General features: G+C 40.2%; 3 protein-coding genes across 4 annotated transcripts; all 3 read left to right on the top strand.

The window, feature by feature from the left end:
* Positions 1–514: 514 nt before the first annotated feature.
* Positions 515–5,982, top strand: LOC131241969 (wall-associated receptor kinase-like 17). Its single transcript, XM_058240325.1, has 2 exons — positions 515–1,763; positions 5,643–5,982. The coding sequence occupies exons 1-2, from the start codon at positions 658–660 to the stop codon at positions 5,980–5,982; spliced, it is 1,446 nt and encodes a 481-aa protein (XP_058096308.1). The 5' UTR covers positions 515–657.
* A 2,651-nt stretch (positions 5,983–8,633) lies between these two features.
* On the top strand, positions 8,634–10,378 carry LOC131242085 (wall-associated receptor kinase-like 1). 2 transcript variants are annotated; one of them, XM_058240485.1, is made up of 2 exons: positions 8,634–8,772; positions 9,239–10,378. In XM_058240485.1, exons 1-2 carry the CDS (start codon positions 8,685–8,687, stop codon positions 10,249–10,251), a joined length of 1,101 nt encoding a protein of 366 aa, XP_058096468.1. In that variant the 5' UTR covers positions 8,634–8,684; the 3' UTR covers positions 10,252–10,378. The 2 variants fall into 2 exon arrangements, with proteins under 2 accessions (XP_058096468.1, XP_058096469.1); XM_058240486.1 differs by lacking the exon at positions 8,634–8,772 and adding an exon at positions 8,780–8,938.
* A 6,421-nt stretch (positions 10,379–16,799) lies between these two features.
* On the top strand, positions 16,800–21,402 carry LOC131242086 (extracellular ribonuclease LE-like). The gene is made up of 4 exons (XM_058240487.1): positions 16,800–17,082; positions 17,209–17,364; positions 20,486–20,684; positions 20,983–21,402. The coding sequence occupies exons 1-4, from the start codon at positions 16,924–16,926 to the stop codon at positions 21,240–21,242; spliced, it is 774 nt and encodes a 257-aa protein (XP_058096470.1). The 5' UTR covers positions 16,800–16,923; the 3' UTR covers positions 21,243–21,402.
* The last annotated feature ends 2,821 nt before the right edge of the window (positions 21,403–24,223 follow it).

Below are 24,223 nucleotides of genomic sequence, written 5' to 3'. Positions count from 1 at the left end.
TTTCTATTTTGCTTGTTTTTTTTCCTGTGGATTCGAGAAGCCTTTGTAAAGAGTTTAGAGAAGCTCCATGGATTGGGGACAGTTATCCTGTTAAGGAAGACGGTGCTCAGCCTCATTATGTTCATCCTGCGTGATAATCAAGTGATGTAGGTGATAATCAAGTGATGTAGATGAACCGCCCTACGAAGGTTTGAACGTTGTACAATATCATTACAGGGGTAAGCTGATATTTGTATTTTCCCTTCAATCGTAGTGTGGCTTTATTACTATGAGCCAATGGAAGATTTCAACTATGGACATCATTATTACAGTGTAAACCACTTGAGCTTTGGATATGCTTCAATTTTAGGGTCATGTGCGGATGTACGGCGTGCATAAGACACATACATCGATGGTGGCCCCAAAGCGTTTACGCACCGCGCAATCCACATCCGTCTAGAGGCAATCCGCGTCTAGAAGGGAGACGAAGAGAGGGAAGGTCGTTTGACCTCAAAATCTAATTGATGACGAGATTTCCTGGAAACTGCAAGCGATTTGTTTGGAAAGCCGAGCATACTGTGTAGACTCCTCCCTTGTAGTCGCTTTTGTATATTTAATTTCCGTCAGACATGGAGAAGGAAAGAAAAGCTATTTTGATTTTCCCTGTTATTTGGGGAGATGAAGTTCCGCTTAAAGAAATTGAGTCAAAAAGAAAAAGAGAGAAATTTCATAGAGAACGGAGGGCGGATGCTGGAGGAATTCATCTCTTCTTGTGATGGCAGAGTGAATCCCATCCGGATGTACTCAGCAGCAGAGCTAGAAAAGGCTATTGGCAACACCAATCCAGTTCTCCCCGACAGCGGTGGAAATTATTACGAGGGAACCTACCGTGGCCGTACCATTCTCATAGAGTTCCGTGAATGGGGTCGTGACGATATTTTCAACGAAATGGCAGTGTTGTCACAGATGAAGCATAGGAACGTGGTGAAGCTCTTGGGGTGTTGCCTTGAGACGAAAATTCCCATGCTTGTCTATGAATTCGCCTCCAATGGAACACTTTCTGACCATATCAAAGACCTTTCGTGGGAAGACCGTCTAAGAATTGCAGCCCAAGTAGCTGATGCACTTACATATATGCACACGGCCACTTCTACACCCATCGTACATAGGGACATAAAACCATCCACTATTTTATTGGATGATAACTATTCCCCCAAAGTATTTGAATTAGGGCTCTGTGTAACAATTCCTGTAGGAGAAACGCATGTAGAGACACGCGTAGTGGGAACCGTGTACTATATGGCTCCTGACCAAGTTTCGAGAGGCCGAGTAACAGAAAAGTGCGACGTCTATAGCTTCGGGCAGCTCCTGCTTGATCTGCTTACCCAAACATCTCCACATGAGAGGTCGAAAGCCATTATGGATAAGGGCGGTGATTTGGCCATTCCATCCATCGAAGGTAAAATGGATGCTGGCAATAGAAGCCAGGGAAAGACGGAGCAATTGTTGGCTTTTGCAGTGCTTGCCTCAAGGTGCCTCGAACGTGAGGGTGAAGAAAGGCCAACCATGAAGGATGTGGTTCAAGAGCTTAGAAGGATAATAAGATCATCTTTGGAAACAAGGAATACAACAGAAACGGAAAACGTTTCCATGGAGGAAGTGCATCAGGAGCTCAGAAGGATACTAAGGTTCTTGTACGAACCAATGTCTATGACAGAAAGGGAAAGATATTCCGATGTTAGTGATCTTGAAAGACATTCCGATGTAAGAGATTTTTCTCCAAGGCAATCCATGTAAAACACCCTTTTTTCCCGGATTTAAAGTTGTAGGAAAGTTAAACTGTTGTTGGGTGGGTATCATTTGGTTGTGCTGGTTTATGGCTATGAAATTCCCTATTTCTCTTTCTTTCTGTCTTTCTTTTGATGTGCTGGTTTAATGATGTCCTGAGATGGCTTTTGGAATCATGAATATTAGCAACCCAAGTGCTGCTGGCTTATAGAGGATGACCATCATCTGAGAAAATTTATGGTCATTGTTCTCTTCTTTTTTCCCTCTCTTTTTTACGGTCCAATACAGGGGGTTTTTCCTTAGAAATTGATGATCGTGGAAGCCACAAATATGGATGGCTAGTTCTGCTCTTGTTATGGTGGTGGTTCCCTTTGAAATGTTTGGTTTTGTGGTTACGAGTCGATTTTGGGTCTGTGATGCTTCTATTACATTGAAAGTGACGATTGGTGGTGATGATGAATGCTGAGATCTGGGCTTCTGGAAGTGCCTCAGTTCATCAAAGCAGTAGTAGGTATTGGCTCTTTAATATCTACTTGGAAGATGCTTCTCGGAGCAGTGTTTTTTGTCTAATTTTTAATTTTTAATTTTTCAAGAGTTAATTTGGGCAGTGACCCAGTCCTTTGAATAGAATGAATACTTAACTCTTTTAAGCTTTCAAGTTTTGGACAATGGAGAACTTAATACTTTATTTTGTTACCCGTTTTCAAAATAGTATTCATGTTTCCTATTTTCAGTGCCACTCCCACCCTTCTGTTTTCCTCATCTTACTTGGCTGGACATTGTCCACCCAAATGGAATTTATATTTTGATTGACAACATTGATTCGTTTTTCCTATTCCATGACTACAGATACTGCTTGTGTTACCCAATAGAGCCCATATGCAAATGTGGTCCAACAATTATCCATCTTTTGGGAAAATACATGAATGGATCTTTATTATTGTACTGTGGAACTGAATTTTAGCCACTGAAAATCCTCTTCAATGATCCACATCAGCTAAACAGAACGATATTTAGAATCATGTCAATTCAGTAGGGCTAAACACAAGTATCAGATCTGTGTTTTAGGGACCATGGAAGATGTCAATGCAAAATATATAGCTACTGGCTGATGAAACAGAAAAGATGGAATTATATATAGCTCTGTATATTGACTGACATATCGCAACACGGTCATCAAACATGAACGAGAGAGTTGGGGATTTCAATCAAGCATGGGCAAAATGCATATTACACATCCCATGAATTTTTGGCTCCTGAAATTTGAGTCCCTTGTTGTATTTCTATAATCAGTGGTTCTTGTTATCAGTTTCAGCATAAATAATTTTGTTCAGCAGCTGGAAAACAATTCATGTTTTTCATCTCTCAGGAAGAGTCAATTGGCCTGATTTTTTTGGTTTTATAAACTGGGTTTGAAGCTCTTCGATTGTTCTAACATTATGCCGGATCTGACAAGCCTGCCAGTCTGATTTGCAGCCTCGGACAACATTGACAAAGGTGATAGCCTGCAGAAGGGCTGCCTTAAACATGCTTATGGGATTAGCAAACCTCTGACTCACTCCTACCAGGTAATACAAGATACTATACAAGTAATATAAATGGTGCATTACCGCATCCTCTACTTTGTGGAATGATAGGGTGCTATGCTTTTCATCACATCTAAGGTGCTGAGGGCTCCCCTGATTTGTACACATGGTATGCTCAAATCCAAACTGTCCAAATAGTGGAACCCACTGTAGATTGGTCATGTCCAATAAATAGATTCTTGAACAATTTAGACCTCTGATTAGAAAATTTGTTCAATTTCATCTGCTTGCTACTTTTCCTTTTTCCATCCATCAGACTTCCAACAATATGCTGATTGGGCTCATATTTTCAGCTGAATTTATGGGTTAGCATCTGTGGCAGTCTACAGTGGGTCCCACTACTTGGTTGGTTTGGATACAAAGTAGGTGCCATGTTTACAGCAGAGGCGCTCCCTGCACATTATCTGTGTTATAATGCCAAGAAGCCTATAATTTTCCCCTCTAGGTTTAAAATTCCAACCATTTGGACAAATACTACCACCAACTGTTTGAAAGAGAAATTCTACCAACATCTAGTGAGAAAGGCAAATGCTAGAAACGTTGACACTTGGGAAGTTTCACGCAATGCAGACATTAGTGTACAATAACATTTATACTGATTGGCAATGTTCATGTGGTGAACTATCATGTGGATGGGCCAGCATGCATGTTGGGATGGTTGAAGGATCTGCCCATTATGATAATAAGACCATATTGATTTTTGAGTGGGCCTCCCAATTAGTGACATAGATCACCCTAAAATGTGGAATAACATGTTGGAGATGTTCTCAGTGGTACACAATGGAACTGAATGGATTCCGCTGATTACAGTAACTGCATTCCTCTTGATTGATCATATTCTGGCATTGTAAAGACCAAGAAATGGTCTTACTCTCCTATCTTAGATAGGGATATGTGGAAGATCCAATCGATCCATCAGATTGTGCTGTAAAAATCCCCTTATGATGACTTTTATCCATCTAATCAGTCACTTGCAATATGGATGGGAAGATTGCTTATGAAGAAACAGACCCAATCTACCATTTCAACCATCCATTTGGTGGGCCTTTTCGCATGAATGGTCTATGGTTCCAAAGAATAATGGTAACGAATGATTCTAATGATAATCCATGTGTTGGAAAACGAATGGCTTCAGAAAAGAAGGGAAACCTTTGGACCCATAAGATTATCCAATTAGAGAGATTTCTTTGGGTATGTCCATGATGGGGCAGGACCTAACAGATTGCCAAGATCGATTAATTGAACTGTCCACACCTAACCACACACATTTTAGTATAAAGTTCAGACCAATTGACTGGAAGTCATCATCGACTTGTGGCAAAGCTGACTTATTGACCAATTTGCTCATCCTCAATTCTTCTATTATTATTGTTATTAATTTTTGCATAGTAGAATTTGAGAGGAGGGGACTAAGTTCATTGATAACAAAACAGCTTAAAGCACTCGCATTGCAAATAATAGAAAGGCATGGGTTTTGGACATAACATCCCCTCCTCTATCATCAACTTCTTATTTATTGGTATAGGTTCCAAACACCTCCCTCTTCAATCTCTTTCATTACTTGGTTTCTTACAAATATAGATGGAATAATGAATTTTCTACTTCCATCCAGCTAAGATGAATGCTATTTGTTTTCTCTTGTTATTTCTGCAGGTAAGGGCCCGTTGAAGAGAAGGGAATGAGAACAACGGTTCATTGAAAATGGAGCTCAATTGCTGGAGGAGTTGATCTCCTCTGGTGACGGCAAAGTAAAGTCTATCCAAATCTTCTGTGGTAGAGCTCGAAAAAGCGATCATCAAAGAGAAAGTGATTTTGTATGAGGATGACACGCATACCTATTATAGGGGAACCCCCGTGGCCACACAATTGTCATTAAGAAGCAGAGCGAACAATTGACCCACCATATTTTCAATGAGATTACGGTGTTATCCCGAATTAACCATAAGAATGTGGTGAAGATCTTGGGCTGCTGCCTCGAGACAAAACCTCCCTTGCTGGTCTATGAATTCGTCTCAAATGGAAGCCTTTCCCGCCATATCTATTACGTGGACAAAAGAAGCCTTTCATGGGAGGACTGTCTAAGAATTGCTAGCGAAGTTGCAGATGCACTTACCTATCTGCACAAAGCCACTCCTCGGCCTATCATACATAGGGACATAAAGCCCTCCAGTATTTTATTGGATGAACACTTTTCCGCCAAAGTAGCTGAACTGGGTCTCGCAGTATCAATTCCCTTGGGAGAAACACGTTTGGAATTGGAGAAGATTGAAGGAACATATGGGTCTGCAGATCCGGAATACTTAGCACAGGGAAATTGACAGAAAAGAGCGATGTCTATAGCTCTGGGGAGCTCTTGCTCGATCTTTTAACTGGAAAGAAGGCTTATGACTGGAAGAGGACAGGTGACCGAGGTGCTGCATTTTCAGATCTGGTAATTTCTTCCATGAAAGAGGAATGGCTTGGCCTGGATTCGGAGGCCAGCATTGAGAGTGACAAAAAGATGGAGCAACTGATAGCTTGGGTAGAGCTTGCCTTAAGCTGTGTCAAACCAAAAGGGGAGGAAAGGCCTACAATGAAGGAAGTGGCGCAGGAGCTCAGAAGAATAAAAGGAGCCAAGACTTACTTGTAAGGATATCATTACAAGTGCTGTTGTGTTACTCAAGATTTTCATGAGCGGGTTTTTTCGCTTGTTCCATTCCCTTCAGAATTTGTGTTGGCAAGACCATTGCCTTTTGGCACATCTGATCAGATTTTACAAGAATATTTAGAGCCGTATATGTTGATGAGTGTAGACGGGTAATGAGAGTGTTTATTATTTGATTTTTATGCTTAGTACTTATCTAAATGAAATTAGAGAAAAAATGCTGCTTGTGCTCGACGCAGTAACTGGTCAAGAAGCTGGTTCAAGATGTTGACAAAGATGGAAAGAGTTTGGATGGAGAAGGACTGCTATTGTAACTAATTCTCCATCATAGTTTTGAGTTTTGGAGGAGTTTCCGGTCCCATTCTTGGTCCATTGCTTTTGTGTGTGTATTGTCCATGAAATATGGTGACCCAGCAATGGATGCTTGTGGTACAAAGAACACACAGTTCAGTATTATCCCCTGCCATGGCTGAGTCTCGACTCGATTCAAGATCATCTTAGTCACTTGGGGAAAAAAAATGTGCTTGATGGATGTTGTTCATTTCAAATTTCTGCGTAGTGGGGTTGTTCTTCTGGTCATTCCAATGTTACAAAGTTCATCCCAATGTCATAAAACCCAGATGGGGCCTTGTCCTGTTTTCAAACAGGTCCAACCAGCGGTTAGATTGGTTCAACTCTGACATTACTTAAATGGATAAGATGATAGATTTTAAACAACTAAAAGCATGGAAAAGTGAGTAGTGATTGGTTTGTATAAAATTCTCTACACAACTGGCCAACCTTACCTGATCCATGACCAGATCTGGGGACACCGATCTGACAATCCAATCCAGATTATACCTAACATTCTTTCAGTTACGAGTCCTATCCATGGTAAACATGGCATAAATGCACAACAATTCGAGCTAGTAGGAATTGTGGGTCACATTGTAGTTATAGCATGTCTGGAAATTCATTTCCCTATCATTTGGACTGTATGTACTGCCAAGCCTCCACTGCTAGATAAAAGGATGGAGCGAGACAACAATACTTAAAAATTAGTGGTAAATTGTCATTTATTAAAATCTGTTTTGAAAATTCAATTCATTGACTTTCAGGCATTGATATAGATTATATCCCATGAAATTTAAAACAGTCGACAGGACTGTAGAGGCATATACTGAAAATGATCGAGCCCTTCCCATCCATTTTTTTAAATCAGCTATCCACCATTGTGCAGTTGGGGATTAATTCTCCAAGCAAGGGTAGCAATGCGATCTCATCTTTTAGATGCTCTTTCTACCCCAGGAGTTTCCAAATGCATGCTTTCCCATCACTCTCTTTCTGAAGCCTTATTCAATTTATTAGAATTTGCTACACGAATCCTATTCTGCTATTCCACTCTATCAGGGACCATAATCTCGTTTAAAATATGAGACAGGTTATCAAACCATTTCTCCCCATCATCCCTAGCGTTCCTTTGAAGAATGCCCCTTACCATTTTGAAGCCTTAACTAGAACAACTCCCTCCACCCAAATAAATGTAATCTGAACTGCAAAATCAGGCCGGTGTGCTCATCAGATGGGACCCATGTGCCAATAGAAGCAACAGCTTTAAAATAAATTTATAAAAAAAATAAAAAAAAAGACACCAACACTCCACATTCATTGACTCATGCATGGCCCACCTCATACGTCCAATAGAATTAATTTTTCCAAACGCTGTTCAATCTGCCTGAAATAGAGCTGAATTATTGAAAAGGTGGGCCAGAGTGGCACGTGTGGGACGGTTGTATTTGGCCGGTGGATATGCAAGAATAGGTAAGTAACATTCATCTTGTGCCAATTCTAAATTCTAACCGGTGTGATCTAGAAAGTCAAACGCAGAAAATGATAGCCCCACACGGTTTAGAGTACTGGAAGTTTAAGATTGAGAGTCGGTGATAGTAACATGGCTCTGGGAAATGATATGATAGCCACGCTCTCTTTGATAACACGATAGATGCCCCTTTCTACCATACACATGGCATTTGAGGCTGTGGATCCGGACCGTGCAACAAGTGTAATCTCCTCTGGATGGTTCTTCGTTCAGAAACCGTACTAATAGGACAGTCTTAGCCATCATTTTCTCTCAAAATTCCTACTCAATATCAGCTGTTAACAACCAGCCATTTGAAGGCGCCATCTGTCCTTGGTGAACCTTTAATCATGAAATGGTCGGGTCCACTAGGTTTATGGTCCAGATCCACCGTCTCCACTAACCAATCACTTGTTATTTATTAGCACTTCCTTAAAAACTGGCTCTAGTTCAATTCCATCTTATTATTGTAGAACCATATCCATCCGTAGGAGATAGTTGATGGGGACATCCACCATGCGGACCATACCATGGATGTACCATCGTTGAAGAAACATACCAATAGGATGATCCTACCCTTCTGATTTGAGGGGCCTTACAATGGACGGTAGAAAACACAAGTAGTGACAATTTGAAAGCCAGGGAGGAAAATGAAGAGAAGCGATGGCCCAGATCATTGGGCCAGTATGATCTTTTGAACCAGGGGCCACCCACTGTAGGTCCCACATGGCAGACAATCTGGACCCACCAATCCCGGACGCGTCAATGGAAAGAGGAACGTCCACATCATTTCTTAACCGGACACGTGTCACAATCACAAGTTGCGACTCTTTGCAATTGACTGGAAACCATGAGGAAAAGGCTGGGCACCTTCCCACCTCACCATCTTTTCCTTCGGTTGAAAACTCCACCTTCTGGAAGCAGATATTCTTGTTTTGGTAATCTTCTCTGGTCTAGAGGCCTTTGCAGTATGTTTCTTGGATATCCTTTAAAAATCTCTTTCAAGATCGATTTTATATGCATATTTGAATAGAGTGCAGCACAGCAAGAGCAATCCCTTTTGTTAACAGCCAAAGACTCATCATAAATTGATGGGCTTTCGTTGTAACTTTCATCTCCGTAGCCGTTTATTTTTCAAACAAACTGTATTTTATCTTCAGGAATGATCCAGTAAAACTCCTGCTAACAGACATGTACAATTAGGCTGTTTTTTTTTTTTTTTTAAGGCCATGAGCATTTTGAGGTCCTGATCAATCAAGGACAGGTCAATGATAATATTGTGATGCAATGGAGTTGTATTTGATCATTCAAACTTTGTTGGGTTTGTTATGGTCATACAGGTGAAATGTATGAATGGTCAGTTTCTAACGCCGATTTTTTTTTTTTTTCGTGTGATTGTTGCAGGTGGGGCCTTTCCAAAGAAAACAGATACAGAACGAAGGTTCTTAGACAACGGAGCTCGGCTGTTGCAAGACCTAATCTCTTCGTGCGATGGCAAAGTAAACCTTTTCAGGATCTTCTCTGAGGAAGAGCTCAGGAAGGCTACTGACCACTACGATGAGAGAAGAATTTTGGGTAAGAAAGGCACCTTCACCTATTATAAGGGAACCTATGAAGACCGCACGATCGTTGTTAGGACGATAAGTTCTGATAGTGCAAATGAGGATGACATGAACTTTGTCTTCAATGAAATTGTCATGTTATCACAAATCAGCCATAGGAATGTGGTGAAGCTCTTGGGTTGTTGCTTGGAGACTGAAGTTCCCATGCGGGTTTATGAATTTGTCCCCAATGGAAGTCTTTACCAGCATATCCATGAGACTGATCTTTCAGGTCGGATTTCATGGGAGAATCGTCTAAGAATTGTCACTGAAGTTGCGGATGCACTTACCTATCTGCACGCTTCATCTCCCAAGCCAATCATACATATGCACATAAAGCCTTCCAATATTCTATTGGACGGAAACTACACTGCAAAATTAACCAATTTCAGGATCTCGGTTTCAATATCACCCGACGAAAGAAATGTAGAATCAGCTATTAAAGGCACCGTTGGATACATCGATCCTGAATATGCGAGTACTGGGTTATTCACAGAGAAGAGCGATGTTTTTGGCTTCGGGTTGCTACTACTTGAGCTTTTAACAGGAGAGAAGACATTGGACCAGACCAGGGAGGAGCTGTGGTTGGGGAATCTTGTCATGTCTTCCATGATCAAGAACCAGCTTAGCTCAATTGTGGATGTGGGCATTATGGAAGAGGGAAAGATGGAACAATTCAAAGCTTCTGCAGAGCTTGCCCTAAGATGCATCCACGAGAAGGGCGAGGAAAGGCCAACGATGAAGGAAGTGGTGCAAGAGCTCAAAAGTATACAAAGGTTCAAGCATCCTTCATCCCAATCAGTTTCCAATTCCTGAATTTCCATCTCTCATCAAATGCGTGTTATGTATGGTGTCATACATGGATGATTTATGCTATTACAATTTGATGTAGAACACAAAGCAATGTAATAAAGAGAAGGAAAAAAACAAAAACAGAACTTTGTTGTTATAATTAAGGAATAAGAGTAAATGAGCCAAATGAAAATAAGAAAAGAAAATAGCTTGGGGATTCACTCTCCCAAGGGATTGGGGAATCACTCATCCAATGAGGGATAGTTTGGGGACTCACTCCCTAAGGGGTTGGGGAATCACTCACCCAATAAAAGATAGCTTGGGGACTTACTTGTTATTAACAGATGTCTTAAATCTGAGAAAATTCGACTAGCCCGAGAAAGTTCAGGTGAAAGTCTAACAATAATTTATTTTGAAACTTCTGAGAAATTCAACCAGTCAGAGGATAAGTTCGACTAGTCGAAGTGCCCTTCGACTAGCCCGAGCTCTGGTTCGACTAGTCGGAGAATACGCAAATTGTGCGCGGACTACGTAAATTGAGGCGATTTCCGGATTATTCCAAATCGGTGCAAAAGTTGGAGTTCCCCAATTATAAATAGAAGTATTTAGGATGCTCCTAGAGTCATTTTAAGATATTCCAAGGTTTCCTAAACTATTCCAGAGAGTTTTTGAATAGTTCTAGGGATTCAAAGGGTATAGCAAAGGGTGAGATTCCATGTTATTCGAATCGGGTAAGTCTTTTCTCTTTGTAATTTTATGCTTTCATAGTGGATTTATGTCGCTTTATGCCGTTGTTTTTTTCCAAAAGAATTTTTCACATTAAATTGTTGTGTTCTCTTTGTATTTGCTTGGTACGCTCTTGGATTGCTATCATAGATTCATCTCTGTGTGATTCTGCCGTTTATTCCAAAATTACTCACCTAACAAGAGAGAAATCACTCAACTCACAAATACAAAGTTTGTAAGAAACAACTCTAGAATACCTCTCTCATGAAAAGACTACTACATATATAAGAAGACTTGAGTATGATATGGTACTTCTTGATACACCATAGTGTACCAGGGGCTGCATCACAGTTTACCACCTTATAAAATATGTTCTTGCAAGTGGCAAAATGGTTAAAGGTGGATCAAAATGAAGGTTAAAAGGTCTGTCCGAATGATTCAACAAAATCCTCAATATCTTAGTGTCATTTTTCAAAGTCGCAGTGTAGATTTCCATTGTTGATGAAACATGTTTTATTATCGACCTAACCCCTAATAAAAGAGAAATGTAGACTTGTTTTCTCAACAATGCATACATTTCTGGATTTGTGTAAAGTTTTTGAGGCCAGCTTCAAGCCGAAATACTAAGGAGACTGAAAATTGAATCTGCTAGGGAGAATTCTCTTGCAGCAAAAAAAGTTTGTGGGTTCTCCAAAGCCCAAAGCTTTTGGGAAGGAATGGAGTATGTGGGTTCTCTAAATCCCAAACTTGATTCACCAATATTCCTTAAAGGTGAATGAATGTCAAACATGGACCACATTGTCGTCGAAATATAGACCGCTCATCACACTAATCCAATGGTGGGGATTGATTTCGCCAGACCATAATGGACCAAACATGGCTGACTCACTAATGCATGCCTTAATTTGGGCCCATGGTTGTATTAAGCGATGATATGCAATGGAAAAGTGGTAAGCCTGGTTGAAAGCTGTTGGGACGACCGTTGGTTCTCATTTTTTAACTAACATCATTAGCTGAGGATTTATCAAATCGTCAAGGTGTCTGCAACAAGCAGATCCGCTGTCTTCTTGCTTATACATCCTAGATATGGAAGATTTTAGTAGAGGCTTTTGCAAATGTGTCACTTTCTGCTTCAAGTGGACACCCAATTGTTTCACATCTTTTTTGCAGATAATACGATTCTTTTTGTGAATGGCAGGCTGGAGTCCCTTCGGAGGGTCAATTAAAATTGTTTCTGTAGGTCGTATGAAAGGGCTTGGACCAAAAGTAAAATCCCTAAAAAAAGCAAATTCATCGTTTCATCAAAGGCCAATCCAGCTAGAATTCAAGTAGTAGAAAGGGCTTTAGGATGCAATCAAACCCACCTTCCAGTGGCATGCCTTGGAATTTTTAGAGAATCTTACAAGATCAATTCATTCTTTTTTCTCTGACAGATGGTAAGAACTTCATCTGAGTTTGAATCCTACTGAGAGATCCGCTAGAGATGAATCTGAGGTTTCCGTTGATTCATAGGGTGTCCCCGTGAGAATCCCTATATATAAATGGTAAACAAAACATATGGTAAATCCGTATTATGCACAAACAAAAACAACAAATTCAAAATAAAATAAATAATGAGAGTTCCCATTTCCAAGGGGAGAGCTTGGTTGTGCTTTTTCAGCCATTGGTGCAAAATAAATCATCAACTGCCTTGCAGGATGGAAATTGCACCTTCTTTCCACTGTAGCTAGAATGGTTTTAATCAAACATGTTATTTCAGTTTGTCACTGGAAGGTTGACTCGACCTGATTCCACTTGATAGTTAATAAATATAAATTACAACTTTTAGAAATAACAAGGAATCTTTAAAATATATGTATATGTAAAAAAAGGATATCACACAACAAAATCATTAATTAGCTTGGTGGTGGGGAGTGTCTATGAGCAAAAAAAATGGTCTTGTGGGTTCAATTTCTAAACTCTTCTTTTTAAAATTTTATTAAAATTCCAATTGAGTGAGAGACCCAGACGGATTCACTCGTGTCGTGTCAAGCCGACCAAGTTGCCTACTCATCTTGATGAGTCTTCCTGAGTTAATAACGAGTCATTGCCAGAATCAAGTTTACTAAAGATTCTACTCGAAATCTTGTCGAGCCTAGTTGACTCGGTCCAAGTATCAAGTTGAGTGAACCAACTTTAGAACTATAATTGAATTTCGAAGTCATTTACATGACCCCAACACAAATGACCCTAAAGCTATATAAGGAGGGCTCTCATTTTGAGGTGCGTCATGAAGCTGTAAGCACTTCAGTTCTTGAGTGGTAGGCTCACTCATCCACAAAGGGATTATGAGCCAGCATCCAGGTATGTCTGCAATAGGTTGGCCTAAGGTTGGCTTAGGACCGTAATTTGAACTGGTTTGGCCAAGACTATCAAATATAGATAAACCCTGGGCTATATCAATGTTGTTTTTGCCCGGCCCAGGCCCAGCCCATTGCCTGCTTCGTTCCAATAATTTGTGTTTGAGGGACCATCTAGGAAGTTTCCAATGCGAAAATACATTGCTTCAAAAAAAATAAAAATATCCATCTTACCAAGTTGTATTAGCGTGTTCCCCTTTCTCACTCAACCCTCAAACCACAAAAGTACTGTTCAAATAGATATTAAGAAGGTGGTCCCGTTCCCATCTATCTTCTCTATCTATAGACCACTCGAAAGGACAGCACCTGCAATCCAGGACCACATTCCTCTACCACACCTGTTTTAAGCACACATTGTGGTGTGATTGTGTGTTCGCGGGTGTGAGTGTGTGTTAAAATTTTATTTTTACTTTTTTTTTTAAAAAAAAACGAGGCCTACATTGATGTATATGTAACATCTACTCCGTCCATGCAGGTTCTATCCTGCATTCTAGGCTCTAAAAAGAAGCAACCAGCCGGATCCACAATTCATGTGTGCCACACCACAGAGAGCCATGGGATGGAATTCCAACCATAGGTTTGTGTGTGGAGCCACCATGTTGTGTATCTTTCATCAAACCCGTTAATCAGGTGTAACTCACCAGGATGGGGTGAAGGTTAAAAAAAAAAAAGGCCGACCTGATCTAAAACTCGGGTGAACCACATGGCATGAAATTAAAGGTTTTAGGAGTAATTTTACATTGTTCCCTTTGGTCTAGCCCATTGGAGTTTTCTATCTCAATGCTACCGTTAAAACGAGGTGTCTCACCTTACGAACGGAGTGGATTTACATACATGATATGGTGGACCCAACAAAGCTTGGGTGCTTTATCCGCTGCCTAAAGACGGGCGTTTTAGACAAAACCCATATGGTCGTGATGGTCACGTGAGAAATCAGTGCACATGGAATGACAGTACACGCCTCGTATCAATAACTGCGGGATATTCGCACGTGATAGTTCGAAGCAGTGATCTGCAGCGCACGATGCCATCCTCCGGACCATTCATCAGGTGGTTCCCACAATGAACAAGATCTGGCCCAAAATTCAGGCTTGTAAAATCATCAGGTTAGCTGCATTTATACGAGAAAAACGGATGGTTAGGAAAACAGATTACCAATGGTCTATATTCTCCGAACAGATGTGAAGGATCTAACCAGTGGATAGTCTTGATCATTTGACATTGGCATGTTGTTAGTGGTCCCTAGCTGATTAACGCTCAGATCCACACATATGCACCAGTTGGTTGGCGTGTGAGCTGCGAGTAGTCTCTTCAATCTCTCTTTCCCTTAATGGCCTCAGCATTTCTCGTTATGTGGCCATCTCACCTAAAATAACTAAAAACATTTTTTTAGAGAAAATGTACATCATGGCCTGTTTAGTAAACTCCTTAAAAATGAGATTGTGCATTTTAATTAATTATAATTATCTATTAGCGATTTGATCGTTCGGTATTCATGATTATTTTATCCTCGTGAAGGAATCATGATCTCTAATATATTATTACAATTAATTAAAATGAGCAAACTCATTTTTGGCCATCTACCAAACATTCTCTTACAATTTGGAACCACTTGGTAAAGAAAATGGAGAAATGTATGCGAAAGAAATTACAATATATGCTCCATTTAAATGATGCAAAGGAAATTACAATAGTCCAATCATCAGCAGGCCCACCACCAGATACCAGAGAAATGCAGCCAATCGTTATATTAAATATTTCTTAATTTTGTTTATTACATACCGAATTGAGTTGAATAAAAACTCGATGGAGTCACTGAGTCCACCCAACCCAGCCAAATATTAAGTCAGGTCGAGTTTTCAAGTATTAAAACTTTGATTAGAAGATCCGAGCAATTCTTCGCTTGACGTCTTAGAATTGATTGTGGGAAGGCCACACATGGGAAGCTTAAGGGTCTGTATGGTTGCCCTTAAAAATGAGTTCATCTCATTTTATTTGATCCTAATTATATGTTTTTAGTAGGGATTGAAAATATAACCAACGAAGGTTTAACTCTAATATATAATTCCAATTAAATAAAATGAATATTGATGTGTTCATCCAATCTGTTTAGATTTCTGGTCATGAAATGTTTCCAATGGCCCTCCATTGTGGTACCCGAATTGATCTTCATACTACCTTACGTAGGATGGATGTGTGTTAGAGTAGTGATTACTAATTCTTCCATCTCTTTAATTGATGAGGAACTCAAAACGAAGCAGACAACCTAACGCTCTGGCTTATCCATTTTAGATTCCTTGAGTCATCCTTCGAGGCTAGAGTTGCAATCTCCCACAAGGAATGTTCCAACAAACTTCCACACTAAAATAAACAGGTTTCCTGGAATACATCTTACACGTATCACAATACCATACGTCAGAACTTCAGCCTTTGAATCTGGGCCACTTTTAAATTACCCAAGCTGTTTACATGATAAATCTCACTCGTATCATGGAATGTTAACAAATAAACCTCTCAGATGAAAGCTCTCGACCCCCGTATATGGTTGCCACTTATAGACTAATGCACTCACTCGTTTTCATATTCAATAGTATAGTTATGCCATTAAAATTGGGCGATCCTTTACAAGCACGAAATGGGCACACTTTCAATAAATACAGCGATCGATGATACATCTGGCCATGCACCAATTCAGCTGATGCTCACCAATCACACAAGATGCATGCCAAAAATATCAATTCTCTTCTATATGTGGATGCTAACAATCACACAACATTATGTGACAAAAATATCGATTCTCATTCATATATATGTAGATCCACCTTACATGTCGTGAACATGAAATTCAATCCAAACCATTCAAATTGTGGATACAACGGTAAATGCAGCACGTCTCGAAATTAGATTAAGTAAGCGGATCCCAGGATTTGGTTTGTGGACACTTGTTTATTGGATTTGGATCACTGAATTTTTATTTTTATTTTCCTTTTAGGCGATCAGTTTATTTGGATTTGTCGTTTAGTCGATCAGTTTATGACCACAATCTGTTTACTGTGGTTTTGAGATATTGACAGGATTCTCAGTGGGCCCCATGATTTAGACAGCTTGGATTGGCATACATTAAATGCAATTTGCGCATTGCTTCTATGCATACTGTTCTCCTTATTACGATATAGGGTAGTAACTTGATACTCCAGCAGAGTATTATGCTTGATACACAGGCACCCAGAAATTGTACACATGGCATGCATTAATTAGCCTAAACCAACTGAATACAGAACTCATTGTCTGTAAGTCACAGACCCAAAATCAGATTGGTTGATTGATTGAGCAATCCTAACCTCGGGTTCATTGACACTTGTCTATCGCTGTTGGAAGATTGGACACTACTCATTTTTCAATGTTCAATAAATGTGGTAATCAATTACAGAGTAGTTTCTAAGTGCCGGTGTATCATCAATCACAGTATGCGGGTGTATTGAGGTTTTTCTCTATGGAATAACTCCTCAGCATCCACCGGACATGCCAACCAAAATCCTGCTAGCTCTGCCTATAAAATATAGCTATTGAGATGGCAATTCCATACCATCGAAACCCACAAAAGAGAAGTCATTTCCAAGAGCAAGAAACCATGAAATCCAATGTTTTAAACATTCATGTTTTGGTAGCATCCCTTCTTGTAATTCTGTCCAAAGCCCAAGATTTTGATTTCTTCTACTTCGTTCAACAAGTGATTCCTCTCTCCATTACATCTTTTCATATGTATTATCTTTTCATATGTATTAGCATTCACTATTCTCCACAAAATTTATCTGGAATTCTATTAAACATAATGGTTCCTCTATTTTCCATTCAGTGGCCCGGATCCTACTGCGACACCAAGCGAAGTTGTTGCTACCCCACAACTGGAAAGCCCGCGGCAGATTTCAGCATTCATGGGCTTTGGCCAAATTACAATGACGGATCATACCCATCCAATTGCGACTCTGAGAGCCATTTTGATCCATCAGAGGTATGTTTACAATCAATCAATTGAAGGAAATATTTCATTGACATAGCAGATGCACTAGAGAGAGCCTTAGTCCTGTGTCCTCGAAGATCATAAGATCTCAATATGGATTGATGAACATTTTTCTTTAACTTGACTCAATATAGACTAATGAACATTTTTCTTTAACTTGAAAACTTATTTTTGATTGATTGAGGATTCAAATGATTAGTCAACATATTTTAAAATTTATTAATGCATATATCTTGAAAAATGTTAGGTGGTTTTCTTATTTTGCATTTTTTCCATTTCATCAGAAGGCTAGAAAGATGGTTTTATAAGGAGAAGATGGATCTTTTTTTTTAAAAAAAACTATCTGATACAGCGGCTGTATCATAAGTTATGATACATCCATTTTTCCTGCCAGCATGCTGTATGATATCCTATCTGCGAAAGCAATAGGCGACACCATGATGATCACCTGATATCAAAATCATATCAAAATCAGACAGATCCACTCACCGATCTAGACAAAAACTGCTGAATCTGATCACTTCTCACGTGTTGCCTACTTCAAATTCTTGCCGTTGCATTTTATTTATTTATTATTATTTTTTTTTTGAACACACGCGTACTCACCCCCACACACTCACGCTGGTGGGATTTCAACACTTATGGTACTCGAACCCTTGACCAGGTGTTGAAACCCCTAAGAGTCTACCACTGGAGCAAGAGTGAGAACCCTGCTGTTGCATTTTCCTTGTTCTTGTTCTTCATTTTTAAGGTCTACGTGAATATGCTTAATGTTGAAACTCCTCAATTATTGAATTTGGCATACACATATTTCTATGATACAAACGGGTAAAAACAATACTTCTTTTGCCCGTATTTCTTTGTATCACACTGCCAGATGAATTCAAGGCCGTCCAATTGCAATATTACACGATACACTCTGATATTTTGGGATTTTACCTATTAAGTTGTTCAAGGGCTAGATGTCCCATTTTATGCATTTTAATAGAAAGGGAACAGAGAAGGTTGGTTTCCTCTCCTGGTATAGGGGAGAGGAGTGTTAAAAAATAGAAGAGATACAAACGAGCCGCAAAGTGACATAAAAATTCCTTTGCCGGATCTCCAGGCTTGTTTGGATTAGGCTACTTTGTTTTTTATCCTTAGCCTTCAAGCAAAGTTGACTTCAGGTTTACGTCAATCCAATCCGTCCACGTTACCATGTTACTGTTAGTCTAGTATCCAAATCCCTCCTCTGTCCAAAGCTTACTTAATGTTTCTCCCAAGGATAGCTCACCTGCGCACCTTCTTACATTAGCACTCGTGTGTACCTTTTCACACATGTCATGGTCACAAAATATGAACAGTCTACGTGATGCGGCACCCTTAAAGCCTTACAAGCCCAAATTTCAGCCTGATGCAAAACTCTTGTGGGCAATGAAAAAAGGAAACAGTTTCCTCCCTTAATTACATTTCTCTTTTCCATTGCACACTAGAGTTTTGCATCAGGCTGAAAGTTTTTTTTTTTTTTTATGTTTTTGGGTTAGCTTGTTAGTACACACACTCCATGTTAGCCACCCCCGCCAGGGATTGATACCAAGACCTCAAGTGTTGAAATGAGATATCTCCACTCAGTCTGCCAGTTAGAGCTATGGATCTGGCTGAAAGTTGGGTTAGCATGGTTTAACAAGGAGATGCATCACGCCAACCGTTCATATTATAAGCTCATTGACACATGTGAAAAGGTGCGCATGGGTGCTTACGTAAGAAGGTGCGCCCATGTGAGCATTCCCCATTAACCCCAGTCAACTCCTACCCCATTTGAAAATACTTCAGGCTTACCCCAATGCACTGCGTCCATGTGAAACATGCTACACGTCCACGAGATCCAGATTGGTTGGCTGGTTCGCCCTACTGCTTATGGGCAAGGTCCAAATTTAAAAAAATGATAATAATTAAAAAGGCAACGCGATCCTGGTGGTTGGATCAATCGCTGAAGGCATCCAACAGGCAAAGAATAAACAACCAAGCTTCGTGTGGCCCACCATGTCCGCTATATAAAATTTGCTCCCTCTAATCATACGATAACCCCATTACATACAAGACAGCAACCTTAAGGGCTCGTTTGGCACCATGGATTGGAGCAGATTTGAGGGGTATCCAATCCCCTGGTTGTTTGCAGGTGTAACATGTGTGTCACTGTACACTATTATTTTACTAGGCACATGGCCCACTAATGATGATCAGCACCGTCCAAACATTGTCCATGTAAATCAGTACTATCTAAACATTGTCTAGCATTGTCCAAACATTATTTATGTAAATCGACGATTAAAAAATCGTTAGTTAGTCACTCAGACATGATCTTGTGCTTGTGGCCCATCTGAGACTCGGAATTTCATCATTTTCGGGCAAAGCATATATTTCAGTGTGCTTATCACAACCATTGTATCAAAAATTACATATCTCACTGATTAGAGATAATAAAGTTGATTTAGTAATTAAATTCAAATCCCCGGAAATATACTATGGATAGATACTTTTGGATTAAAGTTAATTCACAATCCAAGGTGCCAGACACACTGAGAGGATTGCAAATCCACGGGGTTTCTAATCCTAGAGGTTCCGAATCCAAGGGGTTACAATTCCACGCTCCCATTCGGGCCCTAAATAAGCTTCGGGCAACAACAATGGGAATAATGTATAAATTTACAGGGTGTGGCCCACTTGAGTTTTGGATGTGGCTGATTTTTTATACATTCTCTTGATTCACGTGAGTTACACCTAATTTTTGTATGAAAGATAAACACCGTTGTGGCCACACAAACCTATGGCTAGCATCATGTCACATGTTCCCGTGCTGAGACCCACCTGATTTACCTAGCTGGCTAATTTTTTCCTCGCGGACGGTGGATTTCACTTATACAACAGGGTGGGCCCCACAGAGCTGGGTGGGTTTTACGCCCTGCATAAAAGAAGTGTATTAGAGTACACGGATCCGAAAATCACTAGACTTGGTGAACATTTTATTTTTGGCCGACCATTTGGTAGCCACCAACCGAATAGTCAGTACTTAGTTTGTACGGAACGCACCAGTATGCGAATTGACGTTTTGATTGTTGTCTTCTGACCGTAGATCAAGGATCTGACTGGTAAGATGCAAACGGACTGGCCAACTCTTGCTTGTCCAAGTAGCAATGGCATCAAGTTCTGGTCACACGAGTGGCAGAAGCATGGCACGTGCTCCGAGTCCGTCCTTAACCAACACGGATACTTCCAGGCAGCACTCAACCTCAAAAAACAAGCAAATCTCCTCCAAATACTGATGGATGCAGGTAAGGAGAAGACATACCCGAATTCACCAAAATCCAACACAGATATTCTTCTTCTTCTTCTTTATTACTATCATCATCATCATCTTCATTGATTTCTACTGCTTTTACTGATTATGGCTTTAAAACTCGGACGAGTCGACTCGGACTCGGCAGGACCCGATGTGACCAAAAATCAACAAGTCACCTAGATAAGCAATCCCTGACTCGAGCGAGTCTCGACTCAGCCCAACACTGGATGAGTCGATCCGAGTCAGCTGAATGTTTTAACCATGTTCCTGACTTTATATCTGCTGTTCAGGGATTGAACCAGACAATCGATTTTACAATCTAAACAGCGTAAGCACGGCTATAAGAGAAGCGACAGGTTACACACCAGGGATAGAGTGCAATGTGGATGAAGATGGTAACCGTCAGTTGTTTCAGATCTATATGTGTGTTGACACTTCCGGATCGAAATTCATCCAGTGCCCTGTTCTGCCAAGGAGTAGGTGTTCTTCACAAAAGATCCAGTTCCCTTCTTTTCAAGGTGAAGAAGAAAGATCAGATGGAGAACTCTGATGGTTTTCATTTAACGTTGTTTTCTTATTTCTCTCTTCTGAAATTGAGAGAAATCATTGGTGGTGCTACTAATAAAAATTGAATTGAAATGCACCTAATGTAACATTCATGCGACTATATTCTCTCCAATTTCTAATAACATCTACTTAGTTTAAAGGGCTACTTTTTAGTAACGGTAAGTAGGGCTTCACGAGTGGAGTTGGAGCGGGTTTGTTGGTTCATGAATCCTATATATTAAGTGATTCATTTGTTTAAGGGCAGGCAACGATTTTGCACATGGGACCCACATGGTTAGGTTTTCCAGACCATTTATCCCATATGGCCTACAGTAAATGGGAAATGCATTAATTAATTGGAAGATGTTAACCCTTCCATTGGAGGGATAAAAATAAACAGATGTGGAAAATGTGCCATCCATAGAGGAACATGGCACATTCAAATTTCAGAGGCACCCCTTTATTTCTCAAGGTGAATGAAAATCAAATATGGACTGTCCCATTTATAGGCACACATCACACATCTTCATTGGATTATAACCCGCAAATCACACCAACCGGATTATTCTAACCATTCAATCAATCGCCAAACCTATGTTCAACCACATGGTGAATGTTAGAGAAGGCCTTTACATGCCAATCGAAAAGGGATGTTAGGTACTTCCCTTCATACATGCCAATTGTTCATGCAATAGAGCTGAATTAAATAACTGAGTTGAGATGGTTTAATCTTCACTTCTATATTGACAGAGTGAGGATCCTGCCAGACCATAATGGACTAATAATCCCTATATGGCCATCCAACTTACGGCATTACTGTGGACCCAAGTTTGCATTATACAAAAGCAAGAATATGTGGTAGAATCAGTTGGGCTCCACAATTCGTTCATCTAACAGGCCCAGATGTAGGCCATGCCCCGAAGTCCTCATGGATCGGAAGCTTGTAGCCATCCGATATTTTGTACTTTTCCCATCAGATGTTGAGTGTGCTCTATTTTCTTCTTACTGTTTGAGAGCTTGGAAAATGAAAGAAGAGAGGGGTGACATTTCTTTTTAACTTATATTGTTCAAAAAAGCATTTGGAGAGATCAAAAAACAAGGGGAAGGTTGAGACAACTTTTTAAGACTTTTTCTATGAAACCACACTCTTGAAAACTATTTTTCACCAAAATGAACTCCCAATCAAGGGAAAACGCTGTTTTCTCAAAAAGTATTTTCCACCCAAATACTTTCCAAGCTCTTACGATTTTTTGCGTGGGACACAAGTTGAAGGATAAGAATTGGGTTTTTTTTTTCGTGAGGTTACCCTCCAGTGTAGATGAACAATTCATGGGCCACACGTGTTCAAATTCGAGGTTCAAGGATACTGCGCGTGATTTCATGGTTCATACAGACTTAGGTACCCCTGCTTGCAGCTAGTCCGGGTTGACCCATGTCAGCCATGGGCACAAGCTTTCTTTGGGTTGGGCTCATCTGAGTGTAACGCCCATAAGCTAAGCTCTGGCCTGAATCTTTGGCCAATAAATAAATGGGATGGGCTTGTTCTTGAGTCTTCCTAAAGCCCAGATGGTTCAACCCGACCCATACCGACTTATTTATGCAATTAGACCAACTATTCCGCGAGTAGATCCATAATAACCTGGGCAGCTCATTGGATTGAAAGCTAGGTTGGCCTGGACTTGGGGCGTTAGATCATGATTTGGGCATGGACAAATTTCAGCCCATTCCAAGATTGTCCAGTTGCAAATCTACTACTTGCAGGCAAAGTTGTTAATGGCCAGGTCCAAAGATGACTGACAGGTTTAGCCTGGCATTGATTGAGATCAAGCTTTATGATCGTCCGCAGGCCAGGCACAGGCCTAAAAGGATTACCATGTACGTTAATGTGTTGTCCTCTAGCAATACTTCTTGTAGCTAGGCTCGCCTGAGCATGAATCCGTGCTTGTTTATAGTTGTCATACATTGGCCCTTGGCCTGAATTTTAGGCCAAGAGCCAAGCCCCAAAATCATTCCAGTACAAAAAAGTAAACACGCTTGCCTGATCAAGCTCACCTTTGCCAACCAGGACAGTCCTACTGATGCAGGGAGGGATGTGATGACGCCAATCACCATCTTCCTCAGAGAATAACTACTCCGAATACACAGAGCTCTCTAGACTCCTCATTGAGATTTGTCAAATCTACAAGAGGTAAAAATAAAAAATAAAATTTCTAATGAATTCGAAATAAATTAATTGAAGAATGAAAATGAAATTACAATCCTTTAAATAATGAGTTCAAACCTAGGACTAAGTTTTAGACTCAAACTCCCTAAAATTGTGACTTACTATAAATAGTAAACTTACTCTTTATAGTAAAAACAAAAATAAAACGGACTTTTGACCATCGATCTGATGGAATGTTGCAAATCCGGCATGGGTAACCTGGCATAGCAGTTGGTTGGCTAAAGTAGCTTCTCCTAGCCCAAAATCATATATGATATGTCCAAAAGCTCATTCCAGTTTGCGAGATACGACTATTTTAATGTTCTAATAGTCATGATCATTATTGCATCCGATCGGGCCTTCTCTAGTTCATCTTTACCATGAAAGTGTTCGTGACCCGCTCTACAACACCTACTAATTAAGTGCAAGTAAACAGGCTTGCCTGATCAAGCTCACCTTTGCCAACCAAGACAGTCCTACTAAGAAATGCTATGGAGGCCGCGCTCTAGCGAACTGGCTCAAATGGATGCAACTTACTCAAGGTGGACGTCATGACAATCCGCATGCATTGGTGTTTCGCTTACCTCTCCAAGAGGCTGTACCAGCTGCTACTCAGCTAATTATTGCAACACAAGAGGTTTATGAATGGCATATAGCCAAGTTTAGAAAGCAATAGAATAATGTAATTTGGAGACCTTCATGAAGTTTTTAAATTTATCCCGTGGAGTCGTGTAAAAGGGGTTTATTAGAATCATTTAGAAAGCTTCTAGAGTATTTTTGAC

This window comes from Magnolia sinica, chromosome 4 (genome assembly GCF_029962835.1).
Source record: "Magnolia sinica isolate HGM2019 chromosome 4, MsV1, whole genome shotgun sequence".
In the NCBI taxonomy this organism is placed as follows: Eukaryota; Viridiplantae; Streptophyta; class Magnoliopsida; order Magnoliales; family Magnoliaceae; genus Magnolia; species Magnolia sinica.
Note: the sequence above shows the minus strand (reverse complement) of the source record. Positions and strands in the feature narration are given on the sequence as shown.